Source organism: Haliotis cracherodii, unplaced genomic scaffold, assembly GCF_022045235.1.
Source record: "Haliotis cracherodii isolate W230 unplaced genomic scaffold, xgHalCrac1.p SCAF_21, whole genome shotgun sequence".
Classification (NCBI taxonomy): domain Eukaryota; kingdom Metazoa; phylum Mollusca; class Gastropoda; order Lepetellida; family Haliotidae; genus Haliotis; species Haliotis cracherodii.
Genome location: NW_027266277.1, coordinates 4,323,254 through 4,340,504, shown reverse-complemented (window position 1 = coordinate 4,340,504; position 17,251 = coordinate 4,323,254). Strand labels below are relative to the sequence as shown.

At 44.3% G+C, this 17,251-nt stretch overlaps 1 protein-coding gene across 1 annotated transcript; it reads left to right on the top strand.

Annotated features, from left to right (window-relative positions):
- Window positions 1-255: 255 nt before the first annotated feature.
- Window positions 256-11,090, top strand: LOC139470988 (uncharacterized). Its single transcript, XM_071253299.1, has 10 exons — window positions 256-301; window positions 420-465; window positions 1,607-1,788; window positions 3,769-3,920; window positions 7,102-7,244; window positions 7,616-7,709; window positions 8,247-8,400; window positions 8,827-8,947; window positions 10,609-10,810; window positions 10,865-11,090. Exons 1-10 carry the CDS (start codon window positions 272-274, stop codon window positions 11,088-11,090), a joined length of 1,350 nt encoding a protein of 449 aa, XP_071109400.1. The 5' UTR covers window positions 256-271.
- Window positions 11,091-17,251: the final 6,161 nt, after the last annotated feature.

The following is a 17,251-nucleotide window of genomic DNA, read 5'->3' as shown; positions in this document are numbered from 1 at the left end:
CCATTAAAACGTAAATCTGCTGTTTAAAAAAGTTGACCCAAAATACGTACTAGCGTACACGCCTTTTCCGTGAAGATTCGTGCCGTTTCATTTCATCGTACCCTTATTGATGCTAATGTCAATCACTGGATTTTTTGGTCCAGACTCTATTATTTACAGACCGCCGCCATACAGTTGTAATATTGCTGAGTGCAGCGTTACAAAATTAAATCGGGCCTATAGGTGACATTAACTGTTTTATATTTTCAGGGTGACCTTGGACTGTCAAACAATGAGGTCGGTTATTTTCATTCTTCTGTCGGTGAGTACGGCAACACATTGACTAATACAACTGTATTCATTAATAACTTTGTCTATGTGACTTTTCCAATTTGGAAAAAAAATTAGCGTAAACCGGCAAATTGATATTTCCATTTCAGGTTGGATTTGGCTCCTTGTCCTGTCAGCGTCTGGAGCCCGGCCAGGGTAAGTACATCATTACCCATGTCCTTCACCAGGTTACACTCGCCATTGCTCGTTGTCGAAACCCAGTACGGAGCCTGGGCCAGGAATGGTCCCCAATGCCCCGTGCTCGTGAGCTGACAAATGTGAATGGGTTGGCGAGGTTTGACATTGCTGTCATCGCAAGCCAACGCTGTGGATCGTTGGGCATGCTTTCAGAAACTGAATCGCCTGGTCTAGACTAGATTGTTTACTGATGACCGTGACATATGGCTGGAATACTTCAAAACTGCTGCGCACGACTGCGCAAACGAATTTAGTTTTATGGTATTAGCGCGCGAAATGTTGAATATTTTGAACTTGAATATTTTCAGTCGACAGAATTTCATATCCATGAGGTGTTATCGCTTACTATTGCGACTCGTTCACATATCAGGAAGCATTGTTACATATGTGACCCATTAAGATCCGGGTTAGTATGTCTTCAGCAACCCATGTTTGTAAGAAAGAAACGGGATCGGGTGATCGGGCTCGACTACTACGTTGTCACCGTATTCCAATTGCGTGGATGGATGCTCATGTCCATTACTGGATTGTCTGATTATTTACGGACCCGTCATATAGCTGGAATATTGATGAGTGCAGCGATAAACAAAGAAAATTAAAAATTAAAGCATATGTCGGGCAGTGATTGGTGGATATACAATAGCCTTTGTTTCACATGTGATAACTGCAGTTATTTGCATTATATAATTTGATTCGTATGTGATCTGGAACGGGCGTCTATAACAGTCGTCTGACATGTTAACTATCAATTTAAATCTTAGTCATGTCCCAAAAAAGGTGTTTCAGTTGGCTGGTCACTGAAGTCCAAGCACCATCCCGATAATGGAAACATGGACCTTTGTTTGACATGCGTTCAACGAAATCTTTTTATTGTTCAGAGTTTGTTGTTTATCGCCGCACTCGGCTATATGACAGCGGTCTGTCAATGGAGTCTGGGCCAGACAATTCAGTGATTATCGACGCACGCAATTGGGATACAATGACAAGCACCAAGTCAGCGAGCCTGACCACCCGATCTCGTTGGTCGCCTCTTATGGTAAGCATGGGTTGCCAATTGAAGACCAATTCAAACGCGGATCTTCACGTGCCTCTGTTCTAGTTAACATAACGTGCGGGAGACTGAAGGACAACACCGCCAAGATAAACTACTTCGGGGACAGCATCCGCGTCTCGGCATTCATGCGCAATGGCAAGAGCTGTGCGTTCAAACAAGATGTTGCCAAGGCGACGTGGAGCCTCGATGTCGCATTTACCGGAAGGGGCGACAAATGCGTCATGACGGTACGTATGATTGATAGTGCTAAAATATGCATCTTCCCCAGGCAAGGGAGTTCACTGACTACATAAGTCCAGTTCCTCACTTGCCAAACTAGGCTGGAATTTCTGGGCTAGATTCCAGCGCCACCATTTGCTATTACGAATTGTCCCTACTTTATCCCCATACTGATCAGATTCCACCTCTCATATCTCTTGCATTTGCTTCATAGTAAATTACGGTTCCTAGTTAAGACGATAATAAAGATCTTTCTTGTTATAAAACTGGTTTTACCTCGCGAAGAACCATAAAGATCCGGGACTGAATAGGTCTTCAGCAACCCGTGCTTGCCCTAATAGGCGACTATGCTTGTAAGAGGTGACTGACGGGATCGGGTGGTCAGGCTCTGACTTGGTTGATGCATGTCATCGCGATCGTATCCCACTTGCGTGGATCGATGCTCATGTCAATCTCTGGATTGTCCGGTCCAGACTCGTTTATTTACAGGCAGCCGTCATTGTTGGGGAACAAACAAAATCCTCGCGCAGTGCATCAAATCACTGAAGCACCTTGATTAAAACTTAAAAAGATTTGGAGAATATCTGTCGGCGCCCAGTTGACGATACACATGCTCTGTAAATCCTATAATCCAACTAATTCGGCACGGCGGTTGCCATGTTTATGAACCGGATGTCAATTTCGTCACGGGATTTTGATGACTATGCATAGGCTCGTTAGTCCAGCCAAAGTGTAGGTAAGCGTGGAAACTGGACTTTCATCGTAGTTAACGTCCTTGCCCCGGGATGATAAATAATGTCGCCGTTTTCCAATTTGAGTATTGATGCTACACCACAACGTTATAAGTACATTTTACGAACTGATTGTGACACCTATCTTGATATTTTGCAATGTACACAAGTCGTCTTTCGGTACCGGTCGATTTGCCAATAGGATACCTCGGATAACAATGGAGAGGTAATAATGCACGATATACGATACGAGGACATTTTTTCAGAAAAGATTTGCTCATAGTCAGATATCGAGCCGTCTAGTAGCTGGAATATTGCCAAAAGCGGTGTAAAACCATGCTCATTTTATTTGTTTACGCACTTTCTAGGTTGATGTCAGAACTAAATTTGTTATACTCATGCAATATTGACATCAAAATACATCCCTAACCACCAAAAATTGAAAAAGATTATACATTTGTACTTGTATATATTACAATTTACATCAAAATGTCCATATCACTTTGTAGGACACTTTTTACGAAAGTTCCGTCATTAAAATAAAAGATCCGCATGTGTAGTCAACCGAGTACCTAATTGCGCATGTACCCCAACTGGAACCAGATAAATGTTGAACACACGCCGTATATTGCATGGCAAGCTTTTCTGAACACAAACTTTGTGGCTCATGAATATTTCGGGGAATAATTGCGTGTTCAGTCTTCACTGCACGTACGTGCTGGCCAAAACAATATGAATTAATATGAATGAACATGAAAATATACTGAACAAACGTTCCTGTGACATTGAATAAGATTTAGTGCAAAGTTATGTTTTTTTACCAAATGTGAAGCAATTTCGGTTTGCAACAGATAAGACTCCTGTAAGCATGTGGAATTTCAGCTTCATCGGTCTTTAGGTTTGAGACGCAAGACGGACAGAAAGGCAAGGACGTAATCTCACTTGACTTTCCCTAAAATGGGACGTGTTTTAAAATGATACAAATGCCAAAAATATGACGGCTATGACTTTAATTGCCATAAATACCCCACAATGCCTTCTTTGGTAACTCAGATACGAACCTCGTAAATACAGCATTGTTCGAAACAAGCATGTGGAATTTCAGCTTCATCGGTCTTTAGGTTTGAGACGCAAGACGGACAGAAAGGCAACGACGTAATCTCACTTGACTTTCAGTCAGGTGAGCTGAAAACGATAATATTCTTTTAGACTGATTTATCAATAAGTACACAATCACGGCATTTCCTGTATTTCTAGAAAATGCCACACCGACATATCTATAGTATCGAGGTCCTGTCTCGTCGTGGAAGCCCAGTCTTCGAGAGTGATGTCGATGAGAAGTTTCTGATGGAATGCAACTTTGAGACTTACAAGGAAGAGAAAGAGGAAAGCCTCCCTCTTATTGACGTGTGAGTAGCTTTGAAATATACTGAACCAAATTAAAAACTTCACAATCCTAAAATTTTAACATTTTCACCAGTTATCATTGTGGGCCCGTATTGTGTATTTAAACAGTAATGGCCACGTATTGTCTTCAGATAACACCCGTTTTTGTGCAGGTGAATCGATCAAAATCATGTGCACAGCACTATAGTTGCAAAAGTGTTTTTTTCACGTGCAACTGGTCATGTGGCAATAATACCACACATGTTTGCAGCCATATTGTTTGTAGTCATTAACAAAAAAAAGAAAAACACAAGAAAACAAGTCTTTACGGACATTTGTCATGCCACGCCTTTCAAATGTGCAACGTGAACGTGCCATCGGCATGTTGCAGTCGTGAACGTCCGTAGCTGAAGTCGCAAGGACTTTCGGTTGTAGTCGACGGACTGTTTATGATTTACAGACGCGTCTACAGCAAACGGGTACCGCCGCTGATCGCCCTCGGCCAGGTCGACCACGTGTGACGTCACATGCAGAGGATCGTCAGATTGTCTTACGTCGCCTCCGTAACCGATATTGACGGCTACATCAACCAGATATAAACTGTTTAGGGGTAGACTGAGTGCGCAAACTGTTCGAAACCGTCTGAGAACTGCTCACCTTCAATCACGACGGCCATACTGCGGGCCGATTCTGACTCAATTAGACACTTACGATGGACTCGGAATTGGAATCAAGCCGTCTTCAGTGATGAATCCCGATTTAATCTTCGATTTGCTGATGGTAGAGCGAGGGTGTGAAGCCGCCGTCATGAACGTTACGCCCAGTGATGTGTACAGGAAGTTGACAGATTTCGAGGCGGAAGTGTCATGGTGTGGGTGCTTTCTGTGGCAATGCACGATCCAGGCTTCTTGTCATCCGTGGCAACCTAAACGCTACTGCTTACCGCGACCAGGTACTGGCACCAGAACTTCTGCCTTTTATGGCAGCCCATGGACCCGGTTTGATCTTCCAACACAATGCCAGACCCCACACAGCAATTTTGACAAGGAATTTCCTTCAGAATGCAGGAGTCAACGTCATAGACTGGCCGTCAAGGTCTCCCGACCTCAATCCCATCGAACACGTCTGGGATGCTCTTGGCAGAAGTCTGCGCACTCTCCAGAACCAACCACAGAATTTGCAAGATCTTGGCACCATTTTGCAGCAACAATGGCGTCGTCTTCCCAATCATGTGTTCACAAGCATCACAAGGTCCATGCGGAGGCGTTGTGTGGCAGTTGTCAACGCACATTGTGGCCATAAACGCTACTGAACTTGTGTGCCATCAGATTCTCGTGCTTGGGACTTATGATTTAAACTGTTGATGTTATTACCGAATACCGTAGGTGCTTGGAACAAATTATGGTCACCACCGTTAATTAAAATCCTTCTTTGGCCATTAATGATTAAAAATTACCTTCTCTAATACATTTGTCTGTTGTATATCATATATGGGATTACTTTTAAGTTTTTAATTTGATTCAGTATATAATGGGCATGAGTCTGTGTGAACGTTTCAAGTCATGCTTCCAGAAATGAGAACGAATATAATGGAAACATTGCTTTCGGGCAGAGGTAAGCGCTGTCCATGCCAAACCGGAAGGTATCAACTATTTTCTCGCTCGACAGTTAAAAACTGATTAAACCCGAGCACATGAGCATGAATAAGGCAAGTTTTTACCCCTCTCTAACTTTTGTCATGTACCGAAGGTCAATACCACAATCGTTTTAGTATTCATATACGACACTGAATAATTTCAATATTAACTTTTAACCCTTGAAAGTTCGAGGTGGAATATGTCTTCAGCAACCCATGTTTGCCGTAAGAGACTACTAACGGGATCGGGTGGTCAGACTCGCTGAATTGGTTGATGCATGGTGTATCCCAACTCTGTAGACCGGTGCTCATGTCAATCACTGGATTTTCTGGTCCAGACCCGATTAATCAAAGATCGCCGTTATATAGCTGGAATTTTGCTGAGTGCGGCGTTCAACAACATAAAATACTTTACTTTTGGCGTCTTCTGGTGCGGTAGAGAAGAGTAAAAAATGGTTCTTTTCAGCGTGAACACATTAATTCATATAAGCGCAGTTTTGTGTCAAATTTAGCTTCATTGGGCGATTTTAGGAGTTGTATCGATGACATCAAAAGGTTTACTGTCCAGCGAGGAAATGGCGACCTTCCGACTTCCGGTTTTGTATGAACACATCGCGTGTTTCATGTAATTCACGAATGTAATTCATATTGACGATTCCAGGAAAGTCTAGCACTTGATAATTATCTCATAACGGGTAGGTTTCTCGGCAGGATAAAGTCAACGGATGAAATCGATATCCGTTGGTCATATGCGGATAGATGCAAATATCAAATGTCTAGTATGGACGACGTGTTTACAAACATTTCGTTGTCCATGTCATTCGGCGATAGAATCTGAATAAATGCTATCATTATCAAAAGAATAGTTTGATTTACAGATTATCAGTATCTAACTGACGTAGCTAAGGCACTTTACTTTTTTTGGTCAACTTTGGAGATGTAAATCGCGAAACAATTTAACCAGGACACGAGCCTTGCGACAGCAGCAGGATCAGTTTCCATATCTCACTCCAAATTAAGTTGTATTTGACCGAAATATGTACAAATTGTACCTTGTTTCGTTTTATCGCTGTGTACAGCTGACTGTACTTCGTGACGTTATGATAGGACAGACACTCTAGACAAACGGGACGCCTCATAGACTTCATAAAGAGCAGTTACTCCAGTGGACATAGCGATTGATTGGTGCGAAATGTAAGTGTAGGCAATTTGTCTGTTACGGCTCTGTAATGAAACGGGTTTGAGATGGAACTATACTGACTGTTGTCACTGTTCGACGGACACATCACTTACCTTCTGGCGTAATATATATTCATGCACACATTCCAGGAAAACTTGCAATGTAAGGGTAATGTTTGCGAGATGGGAGGTTTTCGAGCACAGAATTGAAGATTGACATGTGATAGAGGTTATCACTTTTGTGTTTGGCGATGGAAAATATCCTGTATCAGGATTACACTGTTTAGCTAGCAGAGGCTCCCTCAATACAACGTTGATTCCTGATACAGGATATTTACCACCCCCAAACACAAGCGTGATAACCTCTATGTACGTGTTGCCTCTTGCAGGAAGCATCCCCCGAAAGTAGTGGACACCCACGAGGGCATGGTCAGCAACTCCAATTACACTGTCGAACTCGTCGGCATGGAAGGCCAGAAGCTGAAGTCGGCCGAGGTTGGCCTTATTGTCAGGTTAAAGGTCACCATGTCACGTGAGTTGAATATCATTTCATGAAAAGCATCTTGTATGTCTTAATTAACTGTTGGGATGAAGTTGTTCGAATACACGTTGCACATATCCAATAGTGTTTCAAATATGAAAGATATTACTTTCATTTTTTGGATTGTTGGGTCAGTTGCATTTAAAACTTGTCAGGCTGATAATGTAAGTTTCTTCGTGAGGAGCAACAATCCTTAATATACTAGACGTTAAGAACAAACGATTCTTTCATATTTAATCTGTCATGGCATGTAGATTAGGTTGAAGAGGCACGGAATAGCAATAATACCGCTTCATTTGCAATATTCTTATTAATGTACCATTCAATATGTACGAGTTCCATCATTAATGGACATCCCTTAGCTTCGAAGGAAGAGAAGGATCTTGGATTCATGCCAGTGCGATGTGACGTCGTCACGCCTGATGAGAGGCAGTCTTCGGCCATATTAGCTGATGGGTACGTCGAAAGGACAAATAGGTCAATCATTGAAGATGTGGGTAGGAATAGGTCTTCAGCAATCTGTATACGGTAAGGGGCGGCAATGCCTCTCGTCAGAGGCGAGGAGGCTGGATTTTTTATCGATTAGATATTTTCAGCAACAGGTTCTTTGTTTTATTTAAATATATAAGCCTGATTTCTTTAAAAAGAAACACGTTGCAGCAATGTAATTTGTGGTAGGCAATTTCTTTACTTCTCAGCACTCTGAAGTGTGTGGGGTTTTTTCAAGACCTTTCGGTGACAATTCTTTTTCGATAAAATACCAGCTCCCCTTCAGCTCTGACTGCGGTCTGTAAATAACCGAATTTGGACCGGACAATATAGTGGTCTCATGAACATAGATCTACGCAATTAGAATAAGATGACATGCATGGACCCGTTAGATCTTCAGCAACCCATGCTTTATGACTATCACAGCAGTAACCGTCAATTATGTGCATCTTTCCAATAGTGTTCGGCCTTATAACATGTGTGGCATGCCCTGTTTGTCTGCAGATGTGGTACAGGGTTCCCGTTTGATCGGAAGAAAGGTTTCCAGATGATAAAGATGGTCGGGGTCAGCCCGCCGTTCCGCGTCTTCCGTCTGCACCCAAAGAAGAGTGTGGGCTTTAAGTGTAGTTTCGTGACCTGCAAAGGAGACTGTATTGGGGTAGGTGCACGTTAGGACCATGGGGACTGTATTGACATGACAGATACTTTTCCTTTTTTGTTATGTTTGCATTGGTCTGTAGCTCTTATCAGGTGTTTTCGTGATGTTGAAGGCGAAATTTCCGGGATCCAGGCTGAAAGAATTCACCATAAAGAATACTTGATATTTTCCTATTTTTCTACATTGCCAGTTGCGTCTTAAGTTGTCGAAGTGTGGCCGAACCATTCGGGTTCTGGTCGTTTTTCATGGCAGTAAGTCCAACAGATAGGTCCCCGTTGTATTTTCTTGCGATGTACTGCCATAACAAATATTTTTGATACGTAATACGTAAGACTTCCAGTAGTGTTCGTGAGATCGTTATCCGAAATCAAAATGTGTGGGAGTTGATGAGTACGTTTATATAACTACTTGTATCGTCATCCCCAGTCCACGTGTGAAGTTGAGGATTCTAACCTCCCCCGACTTAAGCGTGACGCTAAACCTCCCAAGTTTGTGCACGCCACATCCGGAGACACGGAGGTAGAAGGATGGGACTTGAACCCCCAGGGTAAGTCTTTCACTGGTTTCACATTTCGTACTGCAAGTTTGACCACAACGTAGATATGGCTGGTCTTATATCGTGCATCGATTCTCGAGAAGCAGTGGAACAGGTGGCTTTTATAATCAGTTACAACAGATGCTCGTACTCACCAGAATAAATTAACGGCATTAAATGGAAGCAGTATTGACCTAATTGCGCATGCACCCCAACTGGAACCAGATAAATGTTGAACACACGCCGTATATTGCATGGCAAGCTTTTCTGAACACAAACTTTGTGGCTCATGAATATTTCGGGGGATAATTGCGTGTTCAGTCTTCACTGCACGTACGTGCTGGCCAAAACAATATGAATTAATATGAATGAACATGAAAATATACTGAACAAACGTTCCTGTGACATTGAATAAGATTTAGTGCAAAGTTATGTTTTTTTACCAAATGTGAAGCAATTTCGGTTTGCAACAGATAAGACTCCTGTAAGTGTTCAAATGGTTTAATTTGCCATACTGACTTTAGAAAATGCGTGATTTCTTAAAAAAAAAACACGAACGTGCCAAAATGTCAATTTACAAATCAACAGCGTGTGTCCGCCTCTGGTTGCGATGCAAGCAACGCATCTTCGTCGCAGTAGCGCTGTCCATTGAGATTTCCCTCTACCACTATCAAACGGGTCCCCTGTCTTGCTGTAATCCCACCCCATACCATAACGCTGCCGCCCCCGACCCGATCTTCAGCCATGACGCAATGATTGACGTAATGTTCACATCGACGTCGGTACACTCGAATCCGTCAGCGGCCGAGGTGAAAACGACTCTTCAGCTAAAAGAACTTTTCGCCATTGCATGCCTGACCAGCGGAGACGCTGTCTGCAGCAGTGTAGACTTGCTTGACGGTGATTTCCTGTCAAAATGGGACGTCTGGCGAGTCTTCTGGCGACAATCCCTGCGCATCTGAGGCGACGACGACGTACGGTTTGTGAAGATATTCGACGAAGGCCAGGGATGCTTCTTGCAGTCACTGTTGCTGGCTGGAATCGATTTCGTAGGTGTAATTCGAATCCAGTTGTCTGGTCGATTATTGGTTACGCGTAATTTTGTTTTTCTGAGTGGCTGTTGTCAGCACGATGCTGAACATGCATATGGAATCCCGTTAACGCACATGTTTTTATGCCCATTCTTGGGTAGTGAAATGCATGGGGCTTGCATAAGTCAATTTTTGCATGGAATGCATGCTTTTCTGTAGCTGTTGCGTTTTTGTGACTTGATTCCATACAGGTACTACAATATTGAAAACTAAACTGTACTTGTTTTAAAAAGACCACAAATGTTGGTGTCGCAGGAACTTGAGTATATATTAACGTCTTGTCTTTACTTTTATAACGTGAGTAGTATTATCAAAACATATGTAAAGAAATATTACTCAGTGTTATTCGTTCATGGAATTATGGACGATATATATTGCATGCAGCTTTACCCTGTTGTATTAAATACCAGTGAAGATCCGGGTTAGAATTGGTCTGCAAGCCATGCTTGTCGTAAAGGCGACTGACCGGGTGGTCAGGCTCGCTGACTTGATTGATAATTCTCGACCACCTGCATTGATAAATGGGCGAGAAAGAAACGTCTTGGCTTTGTTCATCCTGGCCTTGTTCACTTCCATCTTCAGGTAAACTGCAGATGGTAGCAGCCGAGTTCTACGTCCTTCAAGACTCAACGTTCGTGCACACTGATGCGGAGACGGATTGGAAACCGAAGCCCGAAGATGTCGGCAGGCCCCTGCCCGAAGATGTCGGCAGGCCCCTGCCCGAAGATGTCGGCAGGCCCCTGCCCGAAGATGTCGGCAGGCCCCTGCCCGAAGATGTCGGCAGGCCCCTGCCCGAAGATGTCCGCAGGCCCCTGCCCCTGCCCGAAGATGTCGGCAGGCCCCTGCCCGAAGATCGCCGGAGACCTATATTTGGCAAGATGCCAATAGGAGAAAAGAATGCAAACCACGATGGCCCTCGCCGCCTGACGGTCGTCCACCAATGGGAGTCCAAGATCTTCACACGCAACGTTAAACTGGCAGTGCTTGGGACATCTGGCGTTGTGCTGCTGATATTTGTATTTACCACCTTGTATCTGTTGAGTCGATTCAGAAACATCCAATAAATCAGGTGAACGGTTAGTTTGTTTCATTTACCCGGACGAATGCTGTATTGATGGTATACCGTCTGCGTGGTATAGTGGTATCATGTCTGCCCGGAGAGTGGAAGGACGTGGGTTCTGTCCCCTCCCGCGTCATACCGAAAGACGTTAAGATTGCCGTAAAAGGCGACTGTGCTTGTTTGAGGTCACTTACGGGATTCGTGGGGGGGGGGGGGGGGGTTGTTAAATAACAAAGCAAACACATCGCCCCTTGCCAGCCACCGCTCAAACTGTGAACAAACTAAACTAAAACCTAAACATCAAGTATACCGCCAACTAATATACAACAAGACATCATGCTCACGAGAAACCACCACGCATTTTGAATTGGCATTTTCAACTGTTACCACATCACCACTATAGGAAACATTTTTCTGTCTACAAATGTGCTCTCTGCTTCAAAAGGCCAAAGACCCGTGAAGATCCTGGATAGAATAGGTCTTCAGCAACCCATGCTTGTCGTAAAAAGCGACTAACGGGATAGGGTGGTCAGGCTCGCTGACTTGGTTGACACATGTCATGGATCCTAATTGGGTGGATCGATGCTCATGATATCAATCACTGGATTGTCTGGTCCAGACTCGATTATTTAGACCGCCGCCATATAGCTGTAATATTGCTGAGTGCGGCGTTAAACAAAATAAACCAATCAAAAGGCCAAAACAGACCACAAACATGTCGACATATGCGACAGTGTTTGAGACCACATTCCCCTCCCAACCACTCGCAATAGCACTCAGAACCCCCATCATTGGGAGAACCCCCATTGGCAGTTCAATGCACATACACTCAAAAGACATACAAGAACTCATTCAATAGGGCTTCAAGCCTTTTGGCTCGGAGCTTTAATTACCCTGCCAAAAATTATGGACAACAAAACTCTCAACAGAAAGCGGACACATGGCAGACCATCCACACGAACATTTACATTCTAAACATAACCCTCACACATCGCCTTCGGCGCCCCAAATTATGAAGTACAGCCCATAAGAAAAAACATTCATCTGAACAGTTTCGAATTTACTTCAAAATACTTGCAAACTTTGTGCTGGTTTCGTGAAAATCTTTACTGCACTGTAGATAAATCCGAGTAGTCAAATGCAATGTGCAGGTGTAAATAACGTTCCTTTTGGAAACAGGATTTGAAACTAGGTGAACTGGTTACAATAGTTAATGAACAGATTGTTGCCTTACACCATAGTTGGTTAAATCACATCGGCCTACAACTACAAATAATTTATTCTTGCCCAGGCAAACCAGTGGCTGAGGGCTAATCTTATGCTACAACAAGCATGAGTGACGAGAGACGTTTCCTGACCCGGAACCTCCTCGGGAATATTTGTGTTAGTGAAGGTTGACTCCAGCCACACTGCGGTCAAATTGTTTTTCAAAATATGTTTTAGAATGTCTCCCAAGAATTATTCGTCGTCGCCTTTTGCAAAGATTCCCAGTAACCCTTGCTGTCATTGGATCAGATCAATGGTTTCAATGTGACCTGGTTGATCTTGCCCTGCTAGAGTGGATTGATTGGTTGGTTTTACGCCGCACTCGGCAATATTCCAGCTATATCACGGCGGTGTGAAATTAATCGATTCTGGACCAGACAATCAAGTGAGCATCGATCCACGCAGTTGGGATTGATGACATGTATCAACCAAGTCGGTGAGCCTAACCACCTGATTGCGTTAGTCGCCTCTTACAGTCCAGCAGATGTGACACAATTGTGCATTTCATCATAAAAGCATGAAACTTGGCAGAGTTAAGGATCATGGTCCGACAAATAATTCTAGAATTGGCGCCATCGAAAATGTCTGACAGCCCTGGCAGCCGTTTTAAAAATGGCCGCCCGGAAAATATTATCACAAAAAGATATTATGGTTTTACTTGTAAGGAAGATATATTTGACATGCCAATATAACAGAATATGATACACTATGTCAGAGGATGGTAACATTGAAAACTGGAGATGTAAGGGGTTCAGACTTATTGCTGAGTCGGCAAAAATGTCAAAATAATCTGTTCTCAGCTTCAAACTTCACTAATGCTCCGAATGGATTCAGAAAAAAGTTCAGCCATGTTTATACGCTACCCTAGAGACCTTTAAGAACACATCATTGACTGTTACTATGGTTACTATATGCTGTATCAGTTTGTATAGGCTTGACCATTACATATAGGTCTGATTTCCGGTTTACACATTGCAGTCCTTGCCACCGCAGTCACACAAAGCAGTGCATTTCAGTCCTGCTTGCTTGCATTTGCAGCGTCCTTTACATCCCTTCTTGCACCCTCAGTGCACCAGCTCTCTTGATGCTGAGCTGGCCTCAGGTAGGGTTGTCCAGAATGGCTTCCAGTCAGTGGGGCCGACCCAACCCCAGTCGCCTTGAGATGGCAATTCTGGGGCCACTTCAAGAGCTTTTCCAAAGCAATGTCCACCCTGGTACACAGCCCTCACAGCTGCAACAGTGCTGCCTGAGTGGGAGGGATGGCATCCATAGCACGTCCTTTCTTAGCATATAACTCTTGTCGAGCATCATTGATGTTCTCCCTACTGCTCGTGCGGTCATAGAGCAGGATAACGGACCGTTCCGACACTTGAGCTTCAGATACATCATCTGGTCCTTCTGACAAAGCTAGGAATGTAGGGGTCACCTCCTCATATGCCTGCCATGTACCCCACCCAGTCTTCTTTCCCCTCGTGCTGCAAGATGAAACAGTATCAAAGCCAGTGTAGGCGTGAAAGAATGGGAGAGCCTTGGATTTCTCAGGTCCAATCGAAGCAGAGATCTCGTGTGTAGGTATATAGCGAACGTTCTGACTAGGTCCAAAGGCAACCCATACCTACTGGACTTCTACACAGACTACTGCAGCCACTGCTAAGACAACAATGTCTGTATCGACTATCCTGAGGATCTTTTGGTAGCCATGGTGCATTGCATCTGCTAGGTGCATTGCATCTGCTAGATGCATCCGTGTATCCGCCTCCTCGTGACTGCAAGACATAAAGATGACACAGAACTTGTGAGCCGAATGTGGTAATAACCTGCTTATCAGTTTCCAGTTGTGAAATGTACTCTGCCAAGAATGCAAACAGCTCTTCTTTGTTTGCATCAACACGTCCTCCAGGTTGCCATCTTGGGACTATAGACTCGTGAGAACAGAGAACAGTCACTTTTCAAGGAAGCGACTTGCAAAGTGCTCTTGGATATCTCTCTTGTAAGGGGGTCGACTGACTAGAGCCAGCTTGTTCTTCTTGATTGGCACAATAATAGATACTGATCGTTGCAGCAATCGGTCATCTACATAGGTCTGATACTGCTGCTGGCCTATCTCCTCAGCCTGGTCAACTGAAGACGCCACAGCAGGATCAAAAATGTCTCTTGTGTTCAGTCTCAGAAGGTCACTCTTTTCTTCATTGAATGGCTTGCCCATTTCAAACAAGACTTTGCACATGTTGGGCAAAGATCACTTGGGAGCTCCTTTTCTGCTCATTGTGGTGTGTCTCTTGTCCTTTGAGTTCTGTCTCCAAGGATGCTTCAAATTCAGCAGTCATTCGCATCTCTTCTGGTCCAGCAAGCATCCAACGTCTGAGTGCCGCAGGAGTTTGGGTAAGCCCAACAGCCCCACCATCACTCTTCACAGCAGCATTATTTTGTTCATGGGCCTGGTCCATAGCCATTGATGAGAAGACCCGTTTTGACTTGTGACCAGTGTAGTTTCCATTGTTGAACTTTGCTTCGATTTGTGGTTGAGCTTTCTTCAGACTTGAATGTGGACTGGCACCCACCGTGCATAGTTAATGTGGTCCATCTGTAGAACCATGGTGCAATCTTTGTCAGGCTGTCCACATAAAGAGAAGTCTGCTGTCTGCAGCGATCTGATGTATGTCAGGACCAGCTGGAGAGCAGTGTACCAGAACTTGAACTGGGGGGTTGCATCACACTGCCGAGTGCACCAGTCATCAAATTGATCAGCTTGGCGTCCTGGTTCCAGGGAATCTGTGTACTGGGTGTAAACCTTCCTCAGTAGGATGTACAAGTTGCTGGCAGTCACTTGTTGTGCGTGTCTGGTTCTTGTGACATTGGATGCCTTCAGTAAGGAATCTGCAGTTCCAGCAGATGCCACCTTTGCCTTGTCTTCTAGCCAGTCTCCAATCACCTTGAGTGCTGCTATCTCAATGTGGAGGCCTTCCAGCATAATGATAAAATGGTCCTCTCCATAATCCGCTGACCAGTGCCACTGTATCTGTTTCGCAATTGCGTAAAGTGGTTGATCCACAGTGATCACTGGTACTTGACCTGGGTTGATTTTCTGCACGGCTTGCTTGATCACATCCATTGAGTGCCGTATCATTGCAAAAGACTTTGAGTCATTAGGAAACAGGTAGCAGTGCGGTGATAGCAGGGAAGCACTCCTGTGCTTGCTGATGACTGGCATGATAGGCGGCCCAGGATATATTACTGTCACTGCGGACATCCAACAGATAAGTCTTCTCCACCCACTCCAGCCATCTGAAACATATTATAAGAAAATGATAAGTCTTGCTGCTGCAGTGGCTTTTGCAGTGCCTTGAGGAATTACACAATGAATGATACTAACCTCGTCTCATCTTGCAATGCTTGGACTACCTGGCCATCCCCCTTGACTGGACCATCAACCTTGGGGATCGTCAAATCCTTCTTTGTCAATTGCAGTGGTCGTACACTGGTATATGATTCAGGCAGCTCCAGTAGTGTCTTTGTGGTTGATGTATGATCAAGAATGCGATGTTCCCTGCGGTCAGTTCCAAGATGCTGAGGATGAGGGTGTTGGAAAAGTGACATGCCTGTACCATGGAAGGAGTCAGTAGCTGTTGTTGAGCTGGGGTTGTGGTCAATATTGTCGATGGCAGCAGTAGTAAATAGCCCTTCTCGTAGGTTTGGAGGACACACAACCTGATCACGACAGTACTGCTCAAACACTCTGTTACCCAGTTCAGTGGAGATTTTCAACACTCGATCATATGATATGGACATTCCCAGTTCGAATAGCGTTTCTACCAGGTCCCGCTTCCGAGTTCTTGCATAGATTGTGAGGCCCACATACATGGGCAGTGGTGTTTCTCTTGCTTTGCTGTGATGAACTCCTGTACTTTCAGCCCGTCGATCAATGAAACTGTTGAACAGAACTAGCTGAGCCAAACTGAGAGTTGCCTGATGTACTGCACCATCTTTCTGGGTCTTTATGTTTGGTCCATCAAGGATCATAGATACTAGTGGCATAAGTGACCGAGGAACAGCTTTCTTTTGACAGTCATGATCAAATGATCCTGTGAATACTGCTCGCATCTCAAACATGTCTCTGCGAAGAATCTTGGCAGTCTTTGACAGGCAGATGGCTTCTTCATCATGGTTGTCTTCACATGCCTTGCGTAAAACAGGCCCTATGTCTTCAAGTGCAAGAAGCACATCACGACATTCTTTGTGTGCACTCAAGCCTGGAATGTGAGCAAGAATCCGATTCTTCAGCCTGGTGCTATGGGGACGCACATTTTGCTCAAATCCTAGTTGTTCTAAACGTGCCGAGTAGAGTCGGGCAAGATCAGCAAGTTTGAAGACAGTTTTTTTCTCATCATCCAGTTTGGCTTCCTCAATGTATGAGAGCAGCTAGGCCAGGGCAATGCCATGGCTGACCATGGAAGTTTCATCCCCTAAATCATCCTGATCTTGCAGTGCTACAGCTTTGTTGTACAGTGACGCCAAGCAAGGTGCATGATACTTAGCCTCCTGTGCCACCATGTCCCCAGCACTCAGTTTGGCAAGGAGTCCTCGGTCTTGCAGGTCTAATGCGCATTGTCTAACACGACTGTCTAGGCGGAAAGTGGAGTTGCTCTGTAACAGATGCCTTCTCACAGAAGAAGCAGGCATTTTCTGATGTGGCATCCTGTTGATGACTTTGACGGGTATACTTTTTAGTGCTTGCTGAATAAGGGTCATCATATTTTGCAGTTGACTTCCTCTTTTCTGCCCTTTGTAGCCTTGCAGCACTAAACTTTGAAAGGCAGTATTTGTGCGACTTGGCCTTGTTCACCTGCAAAGTATTGGCTCTGCCACCTCCTTCATCTATGCGTCTCACATCTATGGGCA